Here is a 20257-nt window from a genome sequence, read left to right on the forward strand (position 1 = left end):
GGTTTGGAACAGCTTTTTTTTATTTGGAGCAGCTTTTGGTTTGGTTGGGAGCCACCTTTTTTATTTGGAGCAGCTTTTGTTTTGCTTTTGAGCATCTTTTGTTTTGGTTTGGAGCAGCTTTTGTTTTGCTTTGGAGCAGCTTTTGTTTTGGTTTGGAGCAGCTTTTGTTTTGTTTTAGAGCAGCTTTTGTTTTGGTTTGGAGCAGCCTTTGTTTTGGTTTGGAGCAGCCTTTGTTTTGGTTTGGAGCATCTTTTGTTTTGGTTTGGAGCATCTTTTGTTTTGTGTTGGAGCAGGTTTTGTTTTAGTTTGGAGCATCCTTTGTTGGGATTTGCAGCAGCTTTTGTTTCGGTTTGGAGCAGCCTTTGTTTTGCTTTGGAGCAGCTTTTGTTTTATATTGGAGCAGGTTTAGTTTTGGTTTGGAGCATCTTTTGTTTGGATTTGGAGCAGCTTTTTTTGGAAATTGGAGCAGCTTTAATTTTGGTTTGGAGCCACCTCATTATTGATTTGGAGCAGCTTTAACTTTGGTTTAGAGCCAACTTGGTTTTGATTTGGAGCAGCTTTTTTTATTTGAAGCAGCTTTTGTTTTGATTTGGAGCAGGTTTTGTTGTGGGTTGTAGAAGGTTTTGGTTTGGAGCGACCTTTGTTTAGTTTTAGAGCAGCTTTTGTTTTAATTTGGAGCAGTTTCGTTGTGGTTTGGAACAGCCTTTGTTTTGGATTGGAGTAGCTTTTGTTCTGTGTTGGAGCAGCTTTTGTTTTGATTTGGAGCAGGTTTTGTTGTGGGTTGGAGAAGGTTTTGGTTTTGAGCGACCTTTGTTTTATTTTAGAGCAGCCTTTGTTTTGATTTGGAGCAGCTTTTGTTTTTGTTTGGAGCTGCCTTTGTTTTGGTTTGCAGCATCTTTTGTTTCGGTTTGGAGCTGCCTTTGTTTTGGTTTGGAGCTGCCTTTGTTTTGGTTTGGAGCAGACTTTCGTTTGTGTTGGAGCAGCGTTTGTTTTGTGTTGAAGCTTTTGTTTTTTCTTAGAGCTTTTGTTTTGGTTTGGAGAAGGTTTTTTTTTTTTGCTTTGGCGCAGCCTTTGTTTTGGATTGGAGCAGGTTTAGTTTTGCTATGGAGCAGCTTTTGTTTTGGTTTGGAACAGCTTTTAATTTGTTTTGGAGCACCTTTTGTTTTGTATCAGAGCAGCTTTTTTTTTGCTTGGAGCATCTTTTTTGTTTTTGAGCAGGTTTTGTTTTGCTTTGGAGTAGGTTTTCTTTTGCTTTGGAGCAGCTTTTGCTTTGTATTGGAGCAGGTTTTGGTTTGTTTTGGAGCAGCTTTTGTTTGGATTTAGAGTAGCTTTAATTCTGATTTGGAGCCACCTCAGTTTTGATTTGGAGCAGCTTTAACTTTGGTTTTGAGCCAAATTAGTTTTGATTTGGAGCAGCTTTTTTTTTTTTAAATTTGGAGCAGCTTTTGTTTTGGTTTGGAGCAGGTTTTGTTGTGTGTTGGAGAAGGTTTTGGTTTGGAGCGACCTTTGTTTTGTTTTAGGGCAGTTTTTGTTTTGATTTGGAACAGTTGCGTTGTGGTTTGGAACAGCCTTTGTTTTGGTTTGGAGCAGCTTTTGTTTTGGTTGGGAGAAGCTTCTGTTTTGCTTTTGAGCTTGTTTTGTTGTGGGTTGGAGACGGTCTTGGTTTGGAGCAACCTTTGTTTTCTTTTAGAGCAGATTTGGTTTGGAGCAGCTTTTGTTTTGGTTTGGAGCCACCTTTTTAATTTTGAGCAGCTTTTGTTTTGTTTTGGAGCAGACTTTTTTTGTTTTGGAGCAGCTTTTGTTATTGTTTGGAGCAGACTTTGTTTTGTGTTGGAACAGCTTTTGTTTTGGTTTGGAGCAGCTTTTGTTTCATCTTGGAGCAGCCTTTGGTTTGGAGCAGCTTTTGTTATGGTTTGGAGCAGCTTTTGTTTTGCTTTTGATCATCCTTTGGTTTGGAGCAGCCTTTGTTTTAGTTCGCCCCATCTTTTGTTTTGTTTTGGTGCAGTCTTTGTTTTATATTGGAGCAGCTTTTGTTTTGTATTGGAGCAGTTTTTGTTATTTTTTGGAGCAGCTTTTTTTGTTTTGGAGCCACCTTTGTTTTGGTTATGAGCAGCCTTTCTTTTGGTTTGGACCAGCTTTTGTTTTGGTTTGTAGCAGCTTTTGTTTTGTCTTGGAGCATCTTTTGTTTTATCTTGGAGCAGCCTTTGGTTTGGAGCAGTTTTTGTTTGGAGCAGACTTTGTTTTGTGTTGGAACAGCTTTTGTTTTGTGTTGGAACAGCTTTTGTTTTGGTTTGGAGCAGCTTTTGTTTTGTGTTGGAGCAGCTTTTGTTTTGCTTTTGAGCATCCTTTGGTTTGGAGCAGCCTTTGTTTTAGTTCGCCCCATCTTTTGTTTTGTTTTAGAGCAGTCTTTGTTTTGTATTAGAGTTGCTTTTGTTTTGTATTGGAGCAGTTTTTGTTATTTTTTGGAGTAGCTTTTTTTGTTTTGGAGCCACCTTTGTTTTGGTTATGAGAAGCCTTTCTTTTGGTTTGTAGCAGCTTTTGTTTTGGAGCAGCTTTTGTTTTATCTTGGAGCAGCCTTTGGTTTGGAGCAGCTTTTGTTTTGTTTCAGGCTCCGATCTGAAAATATTGGGACCTGCGAGAAGTGGTGCATGTATTGTTGCTTGTGAGTTCTCACTGCTGCTGAGGAAGGTGCACTTTCTTCAAAACATCTTGCACTCAAATCTCTCTCTTTGAGCCTTTGATACCATCAACAACACCGGATGGACAGACAGCTGGACGGATGGACAGAACCTGTTTCTATATACCCCGCTAAACTTCGTTTGTTGCATCCCATTAATACACTTTACAATAGATTATTAGATCCTAATAGAATAGATGAGCCAAAATAATTGGGGATCTTTTTTAATGGGCCTTGACTCGTTACAAGTATGAATAGGTGGGCCTCAAAGCAGAAAAGGTTGAGAACCCCTGGCATACATCACATCAGGGGAGTGAAACTCAAGCACTGGAGAGCTTAAACCCTACAGGGACTTTTACACACCAAATTTCACCCATGATTCCTAATTCCAAACAGGATTTGATTTTAGGGTATGTAAAATGACACAATAGATTGTTTAACCAAAGACAAAAGTGTTTTTATGGGCAACTTTTGACAGTCAGTGCGTGTTTCAAAACATTGCTTAAGATCCTCTTGGACAAGACTTGAGTGTCTCATGACTAAAACAGATAGCTGAAATACTGTGACTATTTTCTCCTTGCATGTGCAAAAGTTCAGAAGATTCCTGACACAAGAAGGACACTGTATAAAATACAGAAGTGTATTGATGCCACACCAGAAAAAAAAAATTAAAAATCAGTATCACATCATGCTGTGAAAAATTTATTGTTATCACAATATATCTTTCATGCTATAACAATAAATTTTCACGTTATTGCATGAAAATTTTACATTATGACATGATAATTTATATTGTTAAAACATGAAACTTTTCACATTATAACGTGATAAATTTAAACTCATTTGTGAACCAAGGGTTTGAATGAGGTGTGTGTACAATAAACTGGGTAATATGGCTCATTAACATGGTTTAATCAAGTTCTATTTCATGCGTGGGGTGAACTGCAGTAAAGTGAGAAATATATTCACAGATTCAAACTTCCCGGACCAATTACTCTGAAAGATGTAACCAGAAAACTGTTTGACATATCAAGTTTGATATTTGATCATAACTATACAGTAATGCTATAAAGTGAAAGCACTGGTACCCTGCTGTCCACCAGGCACCCAGCAGAGTCACACCATAATAATGTCATGATGTTGTTTCTGGCACATGGGATGCGGTGTCAAAGAAAGGAATAAATATGTATTCATAACTGTGATGTGTATCTCTTTTTTGGTGTCAATGTGACAAGACAATGCAGCAGTTTATTGACACGAAATCTACTACACTGCACAAATTGATGGTTCATATGCTATAACATTATTATTCTATTCAGGTTGATTTTGTGTCCTTGTAAATATTTTGCTCATACACTCATCAGGAGCTCCACTTTTAGGCAGTGCCTAAATATCTATATTATTCTATTTGGGAACACGATGATTTCTGCTTGCACCTGTGCAATCACAGTTTCACTATTGTGCTACTTAAGTATGCTATATTAACTTTACTGAATAAAATCAGAGGAAATTATTATTTATTTGAGGAAAATCATTGAAATAACTTGGCACAATGCAGATACTCTTTCATACATGTGGCGATTTGTATAAATGCAAAATGTTTGCAGCAAACTTGTGATTAGTTTGCAGCAAACAAATTATTTTTTTTTCTTCCACTAGTTTGCTTTTTGTGTTGTTGATATAATTGTGTTTATTTAATATTTTCTGTAATAATGATGTTGGTGACTCTACACTGTGTAAGAGTCAGTACGTTTACATGCACGTCCAAATCGAGCTGCTGTCGGTAATCAAGCAAAGGGTCCCAGCAGGGGTGCCAGAGAAATCCAATCCTACATGCACAAGTGAAATCGGGCTATTATGCAAGGTGCATTGTGCACCCGAGCCACATGTGGCGCTACACGCCCCATAGTGTTGGTACACTTCCGGTTGTCGTCATGAAGAAGAGCTATAGTGTTGCCAGATACTGCTGACGTATTCTAGCCCAAAACATGTTCAAATCCGCTAAAATGCACTTAAAACCCCCAATCTGGCAACACTAGCAGTTCCGTGCTCAAGCTGTTAGGCTTGCTCTAACAGACTGTATGGCTACAAACTGTCCGGCGCAGACCACTGTTTTGTAAGACAACTTATTTTGCACAATAATATTTTTCTAAAGTCCATTTTTTGCTTACAAAAAAATTTTTTTTTTTTGCTTACAATTTAACTTATGTCTTAATAAACACACAAAGTTCAATTGTTTTGTTTTTATTGACATTCTTCAGATGTTGGACATATATACACACAAATACAATGACTTGTTTATGTACACAATTCACAGCTATGCAAGAGCTGTACAGATGTATTTGGTGATACAGTAAGTGAGCTAAATTTTAACAGTGCAAACAATGCCACAAAAAGAAAAGATTCATGCCGTTGTCATGCCGACCGAGGCTGTTGTGTTTCCCTTGTGGTCTCGTCACTCGTCACTTCCGGAAGGGGCAGTGCTGAAGTAAGTTGCTCAAATACGTAGCTCAATAGGGTATACATGCACTAAGTAGCTCGGCAGAAATCGCATAATCTAGGTCGTGTAGCTCGATTCCGAGAAATCAAGTTCGGTTCAATTTCAGCCGAATTAAGGTGTATACATGGCATTTTGAACTTCGATTTCAGTCGAGCAACGGCAGAAATTCGATTCTCTCTATGTGCATGTAAACGCACTGAGTGAAGTTGTTGAATATCTTTGTCATAAATCTTTTCAGTGTTGCACTTTGTACACAGTCCCTGAGCACTCATCTCACAGCCAGCAAATTTACTGCAAACAGCAAACATTCTAGCAAACCTGTGGCAAAAAAATTGAATTTGGGATCAATTGTTTGCTGTAAGTTTTCCACAAAGTTAGCCACAAGTGCACCAGAGGTTTGCCACATAATTAATTTGCATGTGAAAATACGACCTTGCCACAAATTTGCAGCAACATTGCCAAAGGTTCACCACAACTGTCTAACGTAAACCTAATTTTTTAAAATCCTGATGTAATTATTGAAGATTAATTTATTCTCAAAGTAAATTATTTGCACTGCATAGTTTTGACTATTAGCTGTCCCTGCTTCCAGTTTGCATTTGCTTACAATGTGGTTAAATCAGGTTCCATATATGAGGTTGAATGTAAAGCCAGGATTATTCAGTAAGAATCATCAATCAGTCAATGACATTGGTGACACTGTCATGTGGTGCTGTGGGGCGGAGCTTCATGAACCTTTATGATCTGAATATATCAGAACACAGAAAGAATATTCTCATTCAGCTGAGACCATTCGTCATGTTCACTGTTATATTCATGTGTCTGTGGCTCTCACTCGGTGAGTTAACATTTTTCTGTGACTTCAGAAATTTTAAGTGTTGAATTAGTGATTAATTAGTCTGTGTGGTGTTAAAAAACAGCAGAATGTGGGTCTGACTTATGTAGTTCTGTCTTGATTATGTAAAGGTTAAAAACATTATATTCTCCTTTCTATGACCGGTGACTCCATGGCAGAGTCAATAGAGTCACTTTTCACCCATGAAGGTGGTGATGTTACTCTGTCCTGCAAATACAAAACAAGTTTGACACCAAACAACCTGCAATGGGACAATATCCAAAATCTACACCTGAGTTCCTTCTTTATATTGTTCCAAGTGGAGGTCTAAGTTCCAACCGTCCCCCAAGAATGTCTGCTAAAGTTGAAGGAAATAACCAAGTGGATCTGCTCATCTCCTCTGCTGCTGTATCAGACTCTGCACTATACTACTGTGCTCTGCGGCCCACAGTGACAGGAAATCCAACTGCACTGTACAAAAACTTTCACACAGTTTTGTTTATGTTGTAGGCAGTTCTGCTGATGATTTCTGGCATGAATTTTTGGCAGGAATCTCTCTTTCTCTCTGAAGATTTATCAAGGGATTGTGTTGTTGCCACATGTTAAATGATGAGGAGACAGAATTCATTCTTTGGTAACCATTATATGCTGGTCAGGGTCATGGTGATTATGGAGCCTGTACTGGAATCTCCTGGGCATAATGTGGGAATAAACCCTGAATGGGATGTCAGTCCTTCGCAGAGCACCATGTACAAACCATTTCACACACTCATTCACACCTAGGGCCATTTTATCCCAGCAAATTTCCTACAGTCTTGTTTTTTTCATACATGTCAACCTATACGGAATGTCCGTATTTTATACGGATTTGATTCAATAAACTTAGTATACGGGCGTATAAATAAAGTTATACGGATTCTTTAAAAAAAACTTCAATATTTATTTAGAGCTATAATCAATTCCCACGATGATAAAAGAACGCATAACATTTACAAACGTACTGTACACCACAGACAGCCAGTAAAGAGTCTTATGAAATCGCGCGTTATCTTGTGGTAGCGAGACTTCGTTCCACTTTTGATCATGCGCACACCGCACTGCGAGAATCCCGCCAACCGTGAAGTCATAGACGCCGGCTTCTGCGTAGAATCACACGTCATCCTCACCCGAGAATAAAGATGCCTCATTCATGTGCTGCGTTTAACTGTACCAACAGGTTTACCGTCCAAACGAGATCACATGGGATTACCTTTCACAGGTGAGACTGGAAAAATACTTTTCATTGTATTTGGTCATTATAACGTAATTTTACGAACAGATTTTCCTGACTTTGTGGCTAATATGAAGTCTCGCGCATAATAGCCGCTCGGTGAAACCTGTCTCCAAACAACGAAGTATTTCCTTCGTAACTACGCTGATAACACTTTGTGTTTTTGTCAAACATTGGAGCTTTGTATTCATTCTGAAGGTTTATTGTTATTAATATTGAATAAAAAGTAACTGGGATATATCATTGTTGATTATCATTCAAATTTTAGGTAAATTATTTTAATTTGCATCTTATGCAGATTTTATAAGGGAAATACGGATTTTGGTTATACAGGTTTGATTGACCAAAGGTTGACATGTATGTTTTTTGGAGGTGGGAAGAAACTGAAGAACCCAAGTGGGGTGAACATGTAAAACTGCACATGTGTCACAGTGCTGCCAATAAAAGAAATAATCATCAAATTATCACATTTTTATAATTCTTCTGCTTAAAGTGTTTCCTTCTGGTGAGAATTTATGTTGTTTTTATCATAAAGAAATCTTTGTACCCTCATGGTACAATTCCATATTCCTCAATAGCCAGTGCACTAAAGACAAGGCTTGGCTCAATCCTCATACCAGAATTCCACAATGACTGTGGACCCATGAGCCTCTCTGTTCTGACTGGAGTAATTACACTGTTGAATTGTCCTGAGGAAGGGCATGTCATTATCTGAGTGTATTAAACCCACATATATAATACTGAAACTGTATATTGTGGGAATCAGAATATTTTGACTCTTTTCTACATTGTAGAACAATACTGAAGACATCAAAACTATGAAATAACACATGGCACATGATGATGCTTTGCACACTATTGGTATTATCTTAACCAGCTTCATGAGGTAGTCAGTTAACAGGCGTTGCCTCGTCAAAAGTTAATTAGTGGAATTCCTTGCCTTCTTAATTCATTTGATATCAAACAGTAAATAGTAAAAATACAGTAAGTAGCTCTATTTTTTGCACAAATATATTAATTTGCAAAATTAAAATAATCTTTTTTGAAAGCTCATAACTCTTTTGTCTTCCTGTAATGTCTGCACTGTATGTGTAATAAACATTATATGAATGTATAAAAGGTTTTTCTCCTTGGTGAACACTAGATGGAGGAGTCACTTATCTTATTGTGGGCAAAGTACTGAGAACCACACAACCCTGCTCACATCCTCCAGAGATGTTCAGTTCTTTGATGACGAACACGACTTTTCACAATAAAGCCTCTGTGACAGAGTATACCTGGTCTTCTATCATACATACTGCATATATATTATCCGAACCCCTGCTCTGGTTACTCTTAGTAGCTCAGTTAAATTCAGCGACACCATTCTGATAAAACAACATAACTGTCCACGGATGACTAAACTTTGAAATAAACCTTAACTATTCTCTTCCACTTAGCAGCTCTCACATTAAGCTGCCTGCTGCTGCACATATGACACATGGAGAAAGTAAGACACAAAACAAATTAGCATTCAAAGTGAATATCAGATCATTTCATACAAAAATCTCTCTCTCACACACACACACACACACACACACTCCTTTCCAAAGCCTCATGGCTTGCTGGCATCTTTGAAAGATCAGCAGCGAAACACATCAGAAAATGTTTGTTATGCAAAAACAAATAAAAATGAAGCTTTGTGTCTCTTTTCTCTCCAATACAGTGGGGCAAAAAAGTATTTAGTCAGTCACCAATTGTGCAAGTTCTCCCACTTAAAAAGATGAGAGAGGCCTGTAATTTTCATCATAGGTATACCTCAACTGAGAGACAAAATGAGAAAAAAAAAATCCAGAAAATCACATTGTCTGATTTTTAAAGAATTTATTTGCAAATTATGGTGGAAAATAAGTATTTGGTCAATAACAAAAGTTCATCTCAATACTTTGTTATATACCCTTTGTTGGCAATGACAAAGGTCAAACGTTTTCTGTAAGTTTTCACAAGGTTTTCACACACCGTTGCTGGTATTTTGGCCCATTCCTCCATGCAGATCTCCTCTAGAGCAGTGATGTTTTGGGGCTGTCACTGGGCAACACGGACTTTCACCTCCCTCCAAAGATTTTCTATGGGGTTGAGATCTGGAGACTGGCTAGGCCACTCCAGGACCTTGAAATGCTTCTTACGAAGCCACTCCTTCGTTGCCCGGGCAGTGTGTTTGGGATCATTGTCATGCTGAAAGACCCAGCCATGTTTCATCTTCGATGCCCTTGCTGATGGAAGGAGGTTTTCACTCAAAATCTCATGATACATGGCCCCATTCATTCTTTCCTTTACACGGATCAGTTGTCCTGGTCCCTTTGCAGAAAAACAGCCCCAAAGCATGATGTTTCCACCCCCATGCTTCACAGTAGGTATGGTGTTCTTTGGATGCAACTCAGCATTCTTTCTCCTCCAAACAGGACAAGTTGAGTTTTTACCAAAAAGTTCTATTTTGGTTTCATCTGACATTCTCCCAATCCTCTTCTGGATCATCCAAATGCTCTCTAGCAAACTTCAGACGGGCCTGGACATGTACTGGCTTAAGCAGGGGGACACGTCTGGCACTGCAGGATTTGAGTCCCTGGCGGCGTAGTGTGTTACTGATGGTAGCCTTTGTTACTTTGGTCCCAGCTCTCTGCAGGTCATTCACTAGGTCCCCCTGTGTGGTTCTGGGATTTTTGCTCACCGTTCTTGTGATCATTTTGACCCCACGGGGTGAGATCTTGTGTGGAGCCCCAGATCGAGGGAGATTATCAGTCGTCTTGTATGTCTTCCATTTTCTAATAATTGCTCCCACAGTTGATTTCTTCACACCAAGCTGCTTACCTATTGCAGATTCAGTCTTCCCAGCCTGGTGCAGGTCTACAATTTTGTTTCTGGTGTCCTTTGACAGCTCTTTGGTCTTGGCCATAGTGGAGTTTGGAGTGTGACTGTTTGAGGTTGTGGACAGGTGTCTTTTATACTGATAATGAGTTCAAACAGGTGCCATTAATACAGGTAACGAGTGGAGGACAGAGGAGCCTCTTAAAGAAGAAGTTACCACCAAATATTTATTTTGCAGAGAAATTTACCAATTAATTCATTAAAAATCCTACAATGTGATTTCCTGGATTATTTCCCCCCATTCTGTCTCTCATAATTGAAGTGTACCTATGATGAAAATTACAGGCCTCTCTCATCTTTTTAAGTGGGAGAACTTGCACAATTGGTGGCTGACTAAATACTTTTTTGCGCCACTGTATAATCTCTGTTGGGCCCGAGGACCCTAATGTAGAGGCACCACTAAAACACATAATTAAAATATTCAATTATGTACTTATTAGAGTACATTTTTCTCTCCCTCCATCCATTTTCTATGGACCCTTTTCACGTGACGTCACGATAAACGCGGCCGCCATTTTGGACATGTACTACCAGTAGTTTACCACAGCCAACATTGAGGAACGGCAGCAAAGAAAGTGTTTATTTTCAGCAAGACTTCCATCATGCCACTATATTGTTGTGCACCTGGATGTAGTAACCATCAACAAACAAGGCAAGGGTTATCATTTTATCGGATCCCGACGGAGAAGATGGATAGCGGCCATTAACAGATTGGCAGCCCTCGGCATACCAACGCTTGTGCAGTGACCACTTTGTTGGAGGTAAGACGAATAAAATTAGCCAGAAAAGGCATTACATTGCTGTTAACATTCTGTGGCGGCGAGTGTGTAACCAAATAGGCTAAAATAACCCATTGTAACCTCTTTGCTCTTCTGTAGTAGCTATTAGCTAACGACATTAGCTAGCATTGTGTTCCTTTGCTGTTGGTAGACTGTAGGACAGATCAGAGGCAGTGTCCTACAAACAGCGCTTAATTTGAGGGGGAGCAAGCCGGAGCGTGCTCCGGAACCTCGGGCGTTGGCTCCGGCAGCTATTTACACTGGATCCAGTGATCCGACACCTCTCTTGACTATGTAACAAAAAAAAACACAAACGATTGTCTTTAGGCTTGCCATCCTTCCACTTGCGAGTGGTAAGTGATCTGCGCTGGGATTGCACACACAGCGGCTCAGTCCCGAATCGTGGCTTGTGCACTTCACTCGCGCGCTGTGTGAGCTGTGCAGGGCCGGAGTGCGCACCCTCCAGAGGGCACTCGCTGTTCAGGGCGGAGTGATTTGGAGCGCAGGATGCCTGCGGAGCCGAGCGTATCCGTGTATTGGTGTTGCTGTGTGCAGACGAATCGTGTATTGGTGCTGCTGTGTGCACACTAATCGCTTTTAAAAACGTTAATCTGATGATCCGCTGATACGGTCTAATGTAAACATGGGCTAAGTGTTCAAAACAATAGGAGCATGTATTTGTCTCTTAAATCCAGGCCGTTCCCTGTAATCTGTAACAACGGTTGGAGAAAGTAATGGCAAATAGCGAGTGCACAAACCATAGAAGGTAAACTGTACACAGCGCCAGGGCAGTGTGCTGGTATGTCTACTTTTAGATTGTGTTAGCTTATCAATGAACACACTCGTCACTCGACGAGTTTCACGTCTTTACGACGGATACTTAAATGTGTGTTAGGTATTATTGTTGCAGTCTAAGCAGTCATTGTAGCAGCTAGATGAGCGAGAACCGAAAGGGTCTGTGCCATAAACCGTTATTTCTGTACGGCGTTGCTAATGTGTCGTTACTGTTGTTATTTCTCCCTCTGCTCGCCCTGTAAATGCCCTACGTCGCTGGATAGCGAAGGTGTTTTCTGCATCTCGCTCCTTTTTCTTGTATGTTCTCCGTTTGTCGCCTTCCTCGCATTCAAACCAATTCAAGCCGAAGTCCGCTACATGTCCAAAATGGTGGTCGCGTTTACGAAGGTCACGTGACTGAAAAGGGTCTATACTGCATTTCCATTGTGGGTCGTCGGTGATGGAGAAGCCGGGTACACTCTGGACAAGTCACCAGTCTATCACAGGCTTAACACAGAGAGACAGACAGCCATTCACACTCACATTTACACATACGAGCAATATAGAGAAGCCAGTTGACCTCATCCTTTGGGCTGTAGGAAGAAACTGGAGCATGCAGAGGAAACCCACGCAGGCACAAGGAGAACATGCAAACTCCACACAGAAAGACCCCTGATTGACTGGTATGTTCAAACCAGGAACCTGCTTGCTGTGAGGTGACAGTGACGCTGCACCTCTGTGCCACCCGAGTGTAGTTTATACATTAAAATGACTGTAATTATGTAAACACATTAATTCCCTCGGTTCAGTATGTGTTTGCTTAAATGTGCTCAGGACAGGTTCCCCATGTGAGGCTGGATGTAGATAATATCACTATAGCCTTCTTTCATCTCAGAAATATTACTCAGGTAAGAAATTGTGGCAGCGGGGGCGTGGCCAAGCATCGGTCTGTGACCGGAGGGCGGAGTCAGGGAAGATAAGTGGGAGAATCACTACACCTGACGTTAATTATTGTGTTTGTGTGTCTTCCCTAGTGACCGTGCCCTATTTAAGGAGAGAGAGCGAGAGCAGAGGGAGCTCTCTCCCCAACCAGACGGCTGATGTGTGTGCATGTTTGAGAGAGTAAATATAGAAGCTGAAGAGCTAAAATAAAGAGTTTTATGAACTCAGTTCTGGCCTGCCGTCCTTCTGTGCTCCACCCATTTACATGAACTGCCACAGTGGTGCCGAAACCCGGGAACAAGCACAGAAGGACGGCAGGCCAGAACTGAGTTCATAAAACTCTTTATTTTAGCTTTTCAGCTTCTATATTTACTCTCTCAAACACATGCACACACTCAGATATGCGCACACACATCAGCCATCTGGTTGGGGAGAGAGCTCCCTCTGCTCTCGCTCTCTCTCCTTAAATAGGGCATGGTCACTAGCATGGCCGTAACTACCATTGAGGACACCGAGGTCATGTCCTCAGTATTTTTTTCAGAAATTTAAAATTGGTCTACGCTGAATTCGAGCAGTGATCAATGTAAAACGCAGCGTCCACATCCACATGTCATCTGCATTTCCCCCCAGTAAAATACTGTGGTAACGCCATCTGCGGTTTAAAATCCAGTGCCCGTCTACATCAGAATTTACAGTAGAGCGTATGAGCGGCTTCATGATATACATTGTATAGTGCATAGTTAGATTAGAAAATCCATTAAAAAACAAATCAAATTGTTTTCTGAGAATTTCACAAGAGTCTTTTACTACATGTCCCCAGCTACCTCTATGGTTAATTTCAAGTTATTTCACTGTACCATTTTCGAACAATATCATGCTGAAATCATACACAATGTATGATGACAGTAAGATTGGAAAAATCATTAAAAATAAAATATATCAAATTGTTTTCTGAGAATTCCACCAGATTCTTGTTCTACATGGCCCCAGATACCTTTGTGTTGATTTTCAAGTCATTTCACTGTACCATTTTGTAATAATCACATGCTGAAATCATACACAATTTATGGTGATATATAGTCCGATTAGAAAATTCTTTAAAAAACAAATCAATTTTTTTTTCTGAAAATTCGACATGATTCTTGTTCTACATGCCCCCAGCTACCTCTGTGTTGATTTTCAAGTTATTTCACTGTACCATTTTCTAATAATCTCTTAATGAAATCATACATAATGTATGGTGACATATAGTACGAATAGACAATTCTTTTAAAAAAAAAAAAATCAAATTGTTTTCTAGCAATTCCACCAGATTGTTGTTCTACATGTCCCCAGCTACCCCGTGTTGATTTTCAATTTATTTCACTGTACCATTTTCTAATAATCTCATGATGAAATCATACACATTTCATGGTGATATAGTCAGATTAGAAAATTCATTTTAAAAAAATCAAATTGTTTTCTCAAAATTTCACATGATTCTTGTTCTACATGCCCCCAGTTACATTTGTAATGATTTTCAAGTTATTTCACTGTACCATATTCTAATAATCACACGCTGAAACCATACACCACTTATCGTGACAAAGTCTGATCATACAAATTATTTTTAAAAAAAAATCAAATTGTTTTCTGGCAAATCAACATGATTCTTGTTCTACATGCCCCCAGCTACCTTTGTGATGATTTTCAAGTTATTTCACAGTACCATATTCTAATAATCGCATGCTGAAATCATACACCACTTATGGTGACATGGTTTGATTATACAAATTATTTAAAAAAAAAACACACACACACACACACACAAATCAAATTGTTTTCTGGCAAATCCACATGATTCTTGTTCTACATGCCCCCAGCTACCTTTCTGATGATTTTCAAGTTATTTCACTGTACCATATTCTAATAATCACACGCTGAAACCATACACCACTTATGGTGACATGGTTTGATTATACAAATTATTTAAAAAAAACCACACACACACAAATCAAATTGTTTTCTGGCAAATCAACATAATTCTTGTTCTACATGCCCCCAGCTACCTTTGTGATGATTTTCAAGTTATTTCACCGTACCATATTCTAATAATCGCATGCTGAAATCATACACCACTTATGGGGACAAAGTCTGATCATACAAATTATTTAAAAAAAAATCAAATTGTTTTCTGGCAAATCAACATGATTCTTGTTCTACATGTCCCCAGCTACCTCTGTGTTGATTTTCAGGTTATTTCACTGTACCATTTTCTAATAATCTCTTAATGAAATCATACACAATGTATGCTGACATATAGTTAGTTAGTTAGTTAGTTAGTTAGTTAGTTAGTTAGTTAAACCCTTCGCCCCAAGTGGGCCATAGGTCGCTGACGAGAGAACGCCACTTCATCCTTTCCTGGGCCACCATTTCCAATTGTCCCCACGAATAACCTGCCTGTTGTGCTTCTTGGACAGTTGATCTCCTCCATGTTGTTCTAGGCCTGCCTCGCGTTCTTTTCCCTTGTGGGTTCCACTTCAGGGCTTGGCGTGTGATGTTAGTTACTGTCTTTCTCAAGGTATGACCAAGCCAACCCCACTTTCTCTTTTTGATCTGAAGGTCAACTGGATCTTGCCCGGCTTGCCTCCACAGCTCTTTATTTGTGACTTTGTGGAACCACTTGATACGTAAAATCCTTCTCAAGCATCTGTTGAGGAAAGTCTGTAGCCTTTTTGTAGATGCTTTTGTAGTGCGCCAGGTCTCGCAAGCATACAGGAGGACCGATTTCACGTTTGTGTTGAAGATCTTCAGCTTTGTCTTTATTGATGCAGTCTGTGAGTTCCACAGTGGGTTTAATGCTTTGAACGCCGCTGTGGCTTTTCCAATCCTTGTGCAAATATCTTTATCAGTACCACCCTCTTTGTTCACTACACTGCCCAAGTAGGTGAAGTGTTCCATGTCTTCCAAGTCCTCCCCCTTTAGCTTGATAGTGTCACCGCTTATGTTGTTCATTTTCAGCACCTTTGTTTTTCCTTTATAGAGATCTTGCAGTCACGTGACCGGAAAGTACACAACCGCCATCGTGTCGGTCAAAAACACCGCTGAATACTGCTGCACTCGTGTACAGAATGGATCAATTTCAACCGACGGACTACACGGCTCATTTTTCTAATGAACAGATAACTAGATATATGTCTAAAATAAATGATCTACAGATTTGTGACCCTTATGGCTTTCCGGACGGAGTTTTCATGACCGGATTTTGAACTGCCAGCGGAATACCCGGACGTGTATGATTACCTCATCAACTTTCCCTCGCTGTTCAGTGGTGAAGCACTGCGTGCTTATAAATCTCTGGACAGTTTTCTTTACAGAAATTCAGGATTTGTCAGCGACTCAGATGTGGCATCTTGTAAACAAGAAAATGATCCTCACTGGATGGGTAAGTCACTTAAGTATTGAGTATAGCACTGACCAGCCGATTATAGAATAGAATAATGTAATTCCAAATCGTCCGTGTTGTTTACCATGGATCTGGCATTGGAGAGGTAGAGGCTTGGCAGTGGAGATTTGAGTGGCTGTTTTCTGAGCTTAGTCAACAGGCCGGCTCTGCCTGTAGCCTCGCTTTTGCTTCGGCTCCCGGCGCCGCCTCCTTCCCTTTGCTTCCGATAACAATCCACGGAGACCCCGCTGGTCTTGCAATCTGGTCTCGTCCGGAATGTTTTTTTTTTTTTTCTCGTCCGGAATGTTGTGCATGCGATGGAAATCGCTACAAACCGTCATTTTCTGCTGGAAACCAATGTCCAGTAAGTCCATACGGTTGTAGTGGATATTGAAGTCCGGTACAGACGAACAACATGCAAAAATACACACAAAAAACATAAAAACCGTGCACAGGTAGGGAGAGCTTGTAGCCACAGCCGTTGTAGTAGAATTGTATATAGTAGGGTTTTCCAGAAGAAAAGGTAGAAGTAAAAGCAGAAGTAGTTACTAGAAGAAGTAGTCACTCCTTACCTTTTTTAGAATTGGGGTTCATTTCACCCTTTTTTATTGCACCTTGTTTGATCTTTCTGTTTTTAATGTGTGTGGGACCATATTCCTTATAGGGCATCCAGACCTCCCTGCAGCAGAGCAAATCAAAGGGTCATTGCTACCTTCTCTGTACCTCTTATAAGCTCACCTCCCAACTAGTTTGATTTTTTTATATACCTCCATGTTGTCAGTGGCAGTCAGTCAGTGTGGTTATCAGGGATTCTGTATTTGTACCGCATGCTCATCTACCCTTTGTTGTTGTTGTTGTTGTTGTGAGCAGGCAAAAACGTAAAACAGCCATGTAAGTCAAGACTTCCTTTATTGTCAATGACGTAAAAAAATAATAAAGTCCAAGACTGAGCTGAAGAATTAAAGACATCAGTGGAACATGCAAACATCTTTGTTGATACATTTACTATACAAAAAAAATTGGGCCAAGCAGTGGAAAAGAAATAAGTTGCCATGCCAACAGAATGAACTTGGGCCAGAGAGGTTTGAACAGGCTTTTTCCTCCCGCTGTGTATATGTATACATACAGTATATACTGTGTATCTACATTGCAAACTTTGAAATAAATAACAAACTTTATACACAATGTCTCAAAACAATTAGTTTCTACAGCTCTCACAATACCACTTTTCTGTGGAGATTGCTAATGCTTTATGTGGTACTGACACACAACTGGGGTGGTACCAGGTATCACAGTTGCTGCACTGCACCATCACCTCAGTATTGTGTGAGGTCCTGCAGATGCAGTGGACCTCAACCTGCACTGACGCCCTTTCAGGCCTTGCCTTTACGGTATTATAAGGAAAAACTGGAGCAATTTTGCTGCGCAACGCTCTGTGCAGTATTGGTCTGAAGTTTTTTTTCTTGAAACTGGCAGTTTTCTGGCCTGACTTCCTCACACAGCACAGATGCAAAAGCTACTGCAAACAGTCCGCAGCTACTTCCTGACTGCTGAACCTGCACAGCAGGCCTTCTAACTAGGAAGTGTGGTGCTTGGGGTCGAATCAACCAGGAAAGTTTCTGCTCCGTATTCTTCGTAATGTTGGTGTGTAAGCTGTCATACACACACAGCTCATTGGGTCTGCAGAAAATGTTGCTGACAGTGACCCAGTGAAAATCACCACAGAGGTAGCTGAGGCCATGTAGAACAAGAATCATGTGGAATTGTCAGAAAAAAAAAAATGATTTGTTTTTTTAATGAATTTTCCAATCTGACTACGTCACCATATATTGTGTATGATTTCAAAATGAGATTGTTAGAAAATGATACAGTGAAATAACTTGGAAATCAACACAGAGGTAGCTAGGAACATGTAGAACAAGAATCATGTGAATTTGCCAGAATTTTTTTTTTTTAAATAACTTGTATAATCAGACTATGTCACCATAAGTGGTGTATGATTTCAGCATGTGATTATTAGACAATGGTACAGTGAAATAACTTGAAAATCACCAGAAAGGTATCTGGGGCCATGTAGAACAAGAATCATGTGGATTTGCCAAAAAACAATTTGATTTTTTAAAAAATAACTTGTATAATAAGACTTTGTCACCATACATGTTGTATGATTCAGCGTGTGATTATTAGAAAATGGTATAGTGAAATAACTTGAAAATCACCACAGAGGTAGCTGGGGACATGTAGAACAACAATCTGGTGGAATTGACAAATTTTTTTTTTTTGAAGAAATTTCTATTCGGACTATGTCAACATACATGGTGTATGATTTCAGCATGAGATTATTAGAAAATGATACAGTGAAATAACTTGAAAATCAACACAGAGGTAACTAGGGACATGTAGAGCAAGAATCATGTGGATTTGCCAGAAAACAATTAGATTTTTTTTAATAACTTGTATAATCAGTCTTTGTCACCATACATGGTATATGATTTCATTATGCGATTATTAGAAAAGGGTACAGTGAAATAACTTGAAAATCACCAGTGAGGTTTCTGGGGATATGTAGAACAACAATCTGGTGGAATTGCCAGAAAACAATTTGATTTTTTTTTAAAGAATTTTCTATTCGTACTATATGTCACCATACATTGTGTATGATTTCATTAAGAGATTATTAGAAAAATGGTACAGTAAAATAACTTGAACATCAACGCAGAGATAGCTGGGGACATGTAGAACAAGAATCATGTGGATTTGCCAGAAAACAATTTGATTTTTTTTTAAATAATTTGTATGATCAGACTATGTCACCATAAGTGGTGTATGATTTCAGCATGAGATTATTAGAATATGGTACGGTGAAATAACTTGAAAATCATCAGAAAGGTAGATGGTGGCATGTAGAACAAGAATCATGTGGAATTTTCAGAAAACAATTTGATTTGTTTTTTTTAATGAATTTTCTAATTGGACTATGTCACCATAAATTGTGTATGATTTCAGCACGAGATTATAAGGAAATGGTACAGTGAAATAACTTGAAAATCAACACAGAGGTAGCTGGGGACATGTAGAACAAGAATCATGTGGATTTGCCAGAAAACAATTTGAATTGGGTTTTTTTTTTAATAATTTGTATAATCAGACTAAGTGGTGTATGATTTCAGCATGTGATTATTACAAAATGGTACAGTGAAATGACTTGAAAAGCACCACAGAGGTAGCTAGGGACATGCAGAACAAGAATCTGTTGGAATTGTCAGAAAACAATTTGATTTTTTTTTAAAAGAATTTCCTATTCGAACTATGTCACCATAAATTATGTATGATTTCAGCATGTGATTATTAGAATATGGTACAGTGAAATAACTTGAAAATCATCAGAAAGGTTGCTGGGGCCATGTAGAACAAGAATCAAGTGGAATATCCAGAAAACAATTTGATTTTTTTTTAAAATAACGTCGGACTGCCACCATACATAGTGTATGATTTCAGCATGTGATTATTACAAAATGGTACAGTGAAATGACTTGAAAATCAACACAAAGGCAGCTGGGGCCATGTAGAACAAGAATCTGGTGGAATTCTCAGAAAACAATTTGATATATTTTATTTTTAATGAATTTTCCAATCTTACTGTCATCATACATTGTGTATGACTTCAGCATGATATTGTTCAAAAATGGTACAGTGAAATAACTTGAAATTAACCATAGAGGTAGCTGGGGACATGTAGAAAAAGACTCATGTGAAATTCTCAGAAAACAACTTGATTTGTTTTTTTTAATGGATTTTCTAATCTAACTATGCACTATACAATGTATATCATGAAGCTGCTCATACGCTCTACCGTAAATTCTGACGTAGACGGGCACTGGATTTTAAACCGCAGATGGCATTACCGCAGTAAAGGAATGCAGGCGGGAGAGGCAAAGTGCAACGAGGTATTCTTTCTTTCTTTCTTTTACAGGCAAGCGAACACAGGCAGGAGAGGCAAAGTGCAGCGAGGTACTTTTTGTTTCTTTAACAGGCAAGGGAATGCAGGCGGGAGAGGCAAAGTGCCGCAAGGTAATCTTTCTTTCTTTTACAGGCAAGCGAATGCAGGCGGGAGAGGCAAAGTGCAGTGAGGTAATCTTTCTTTTACAGCCA

At 39.3% G+C, this 20257-nt stretch overlaps 1 protein-coding gene across 15 annotated transcripts in view; it reads left to right on the top strand.

Moving 5' to 3' along the window:
• Positions 1-20257, top strand: part of LOC132884997 (uncharacterized) — a 43475-nt gene that overhangs the window by 12678 nt on the left and 10540 nt on the right. For 12 of the 15 annotated variants that reach the window (XR_009654523.1, XR_009654526.1, XR_009654532.1 and 9 more), the window contains 2 exons: positions 20079-20116; positions 20199-20236. The exons of 1 other annotated variant lie outside the window; for it this stretch is intronic. Coding sequence is in view for 3 of the 14 variants with exons in the window: in XM_060919195.1 (XP_060775178.1) it covers positions 20079-20116; positions 20199-20235 (75 nt within the window). In the remaining 11 variants the exon portion in view is untranslated. Of the gene's footprint in view, positions 1-2608; positions 3848-8426; positions 8485-20078; positions 20117-20198; positions 20237-20257 lie in introns of those variants that run through there. 2 more of the 15 variants (XM_060919197.1, XM_060919199.1) reach the window with 2 other exon arrangements.

The sequence above is a fragment of the Neoarius graeffei genome, chromosome 4 (assembly GCF_027579695.1).
Source record: "Neoarius graeffei isolate fNeoGra1 chromosome 4, fNeoGra1.pri, whole genome shotgun sequence".
Lineage (NCBI taxonomy): Eukaryota > Metazoa > Chordata > Actinopteri > Siluriformes > Ariidae > Neoarius > Neoarius graeffei.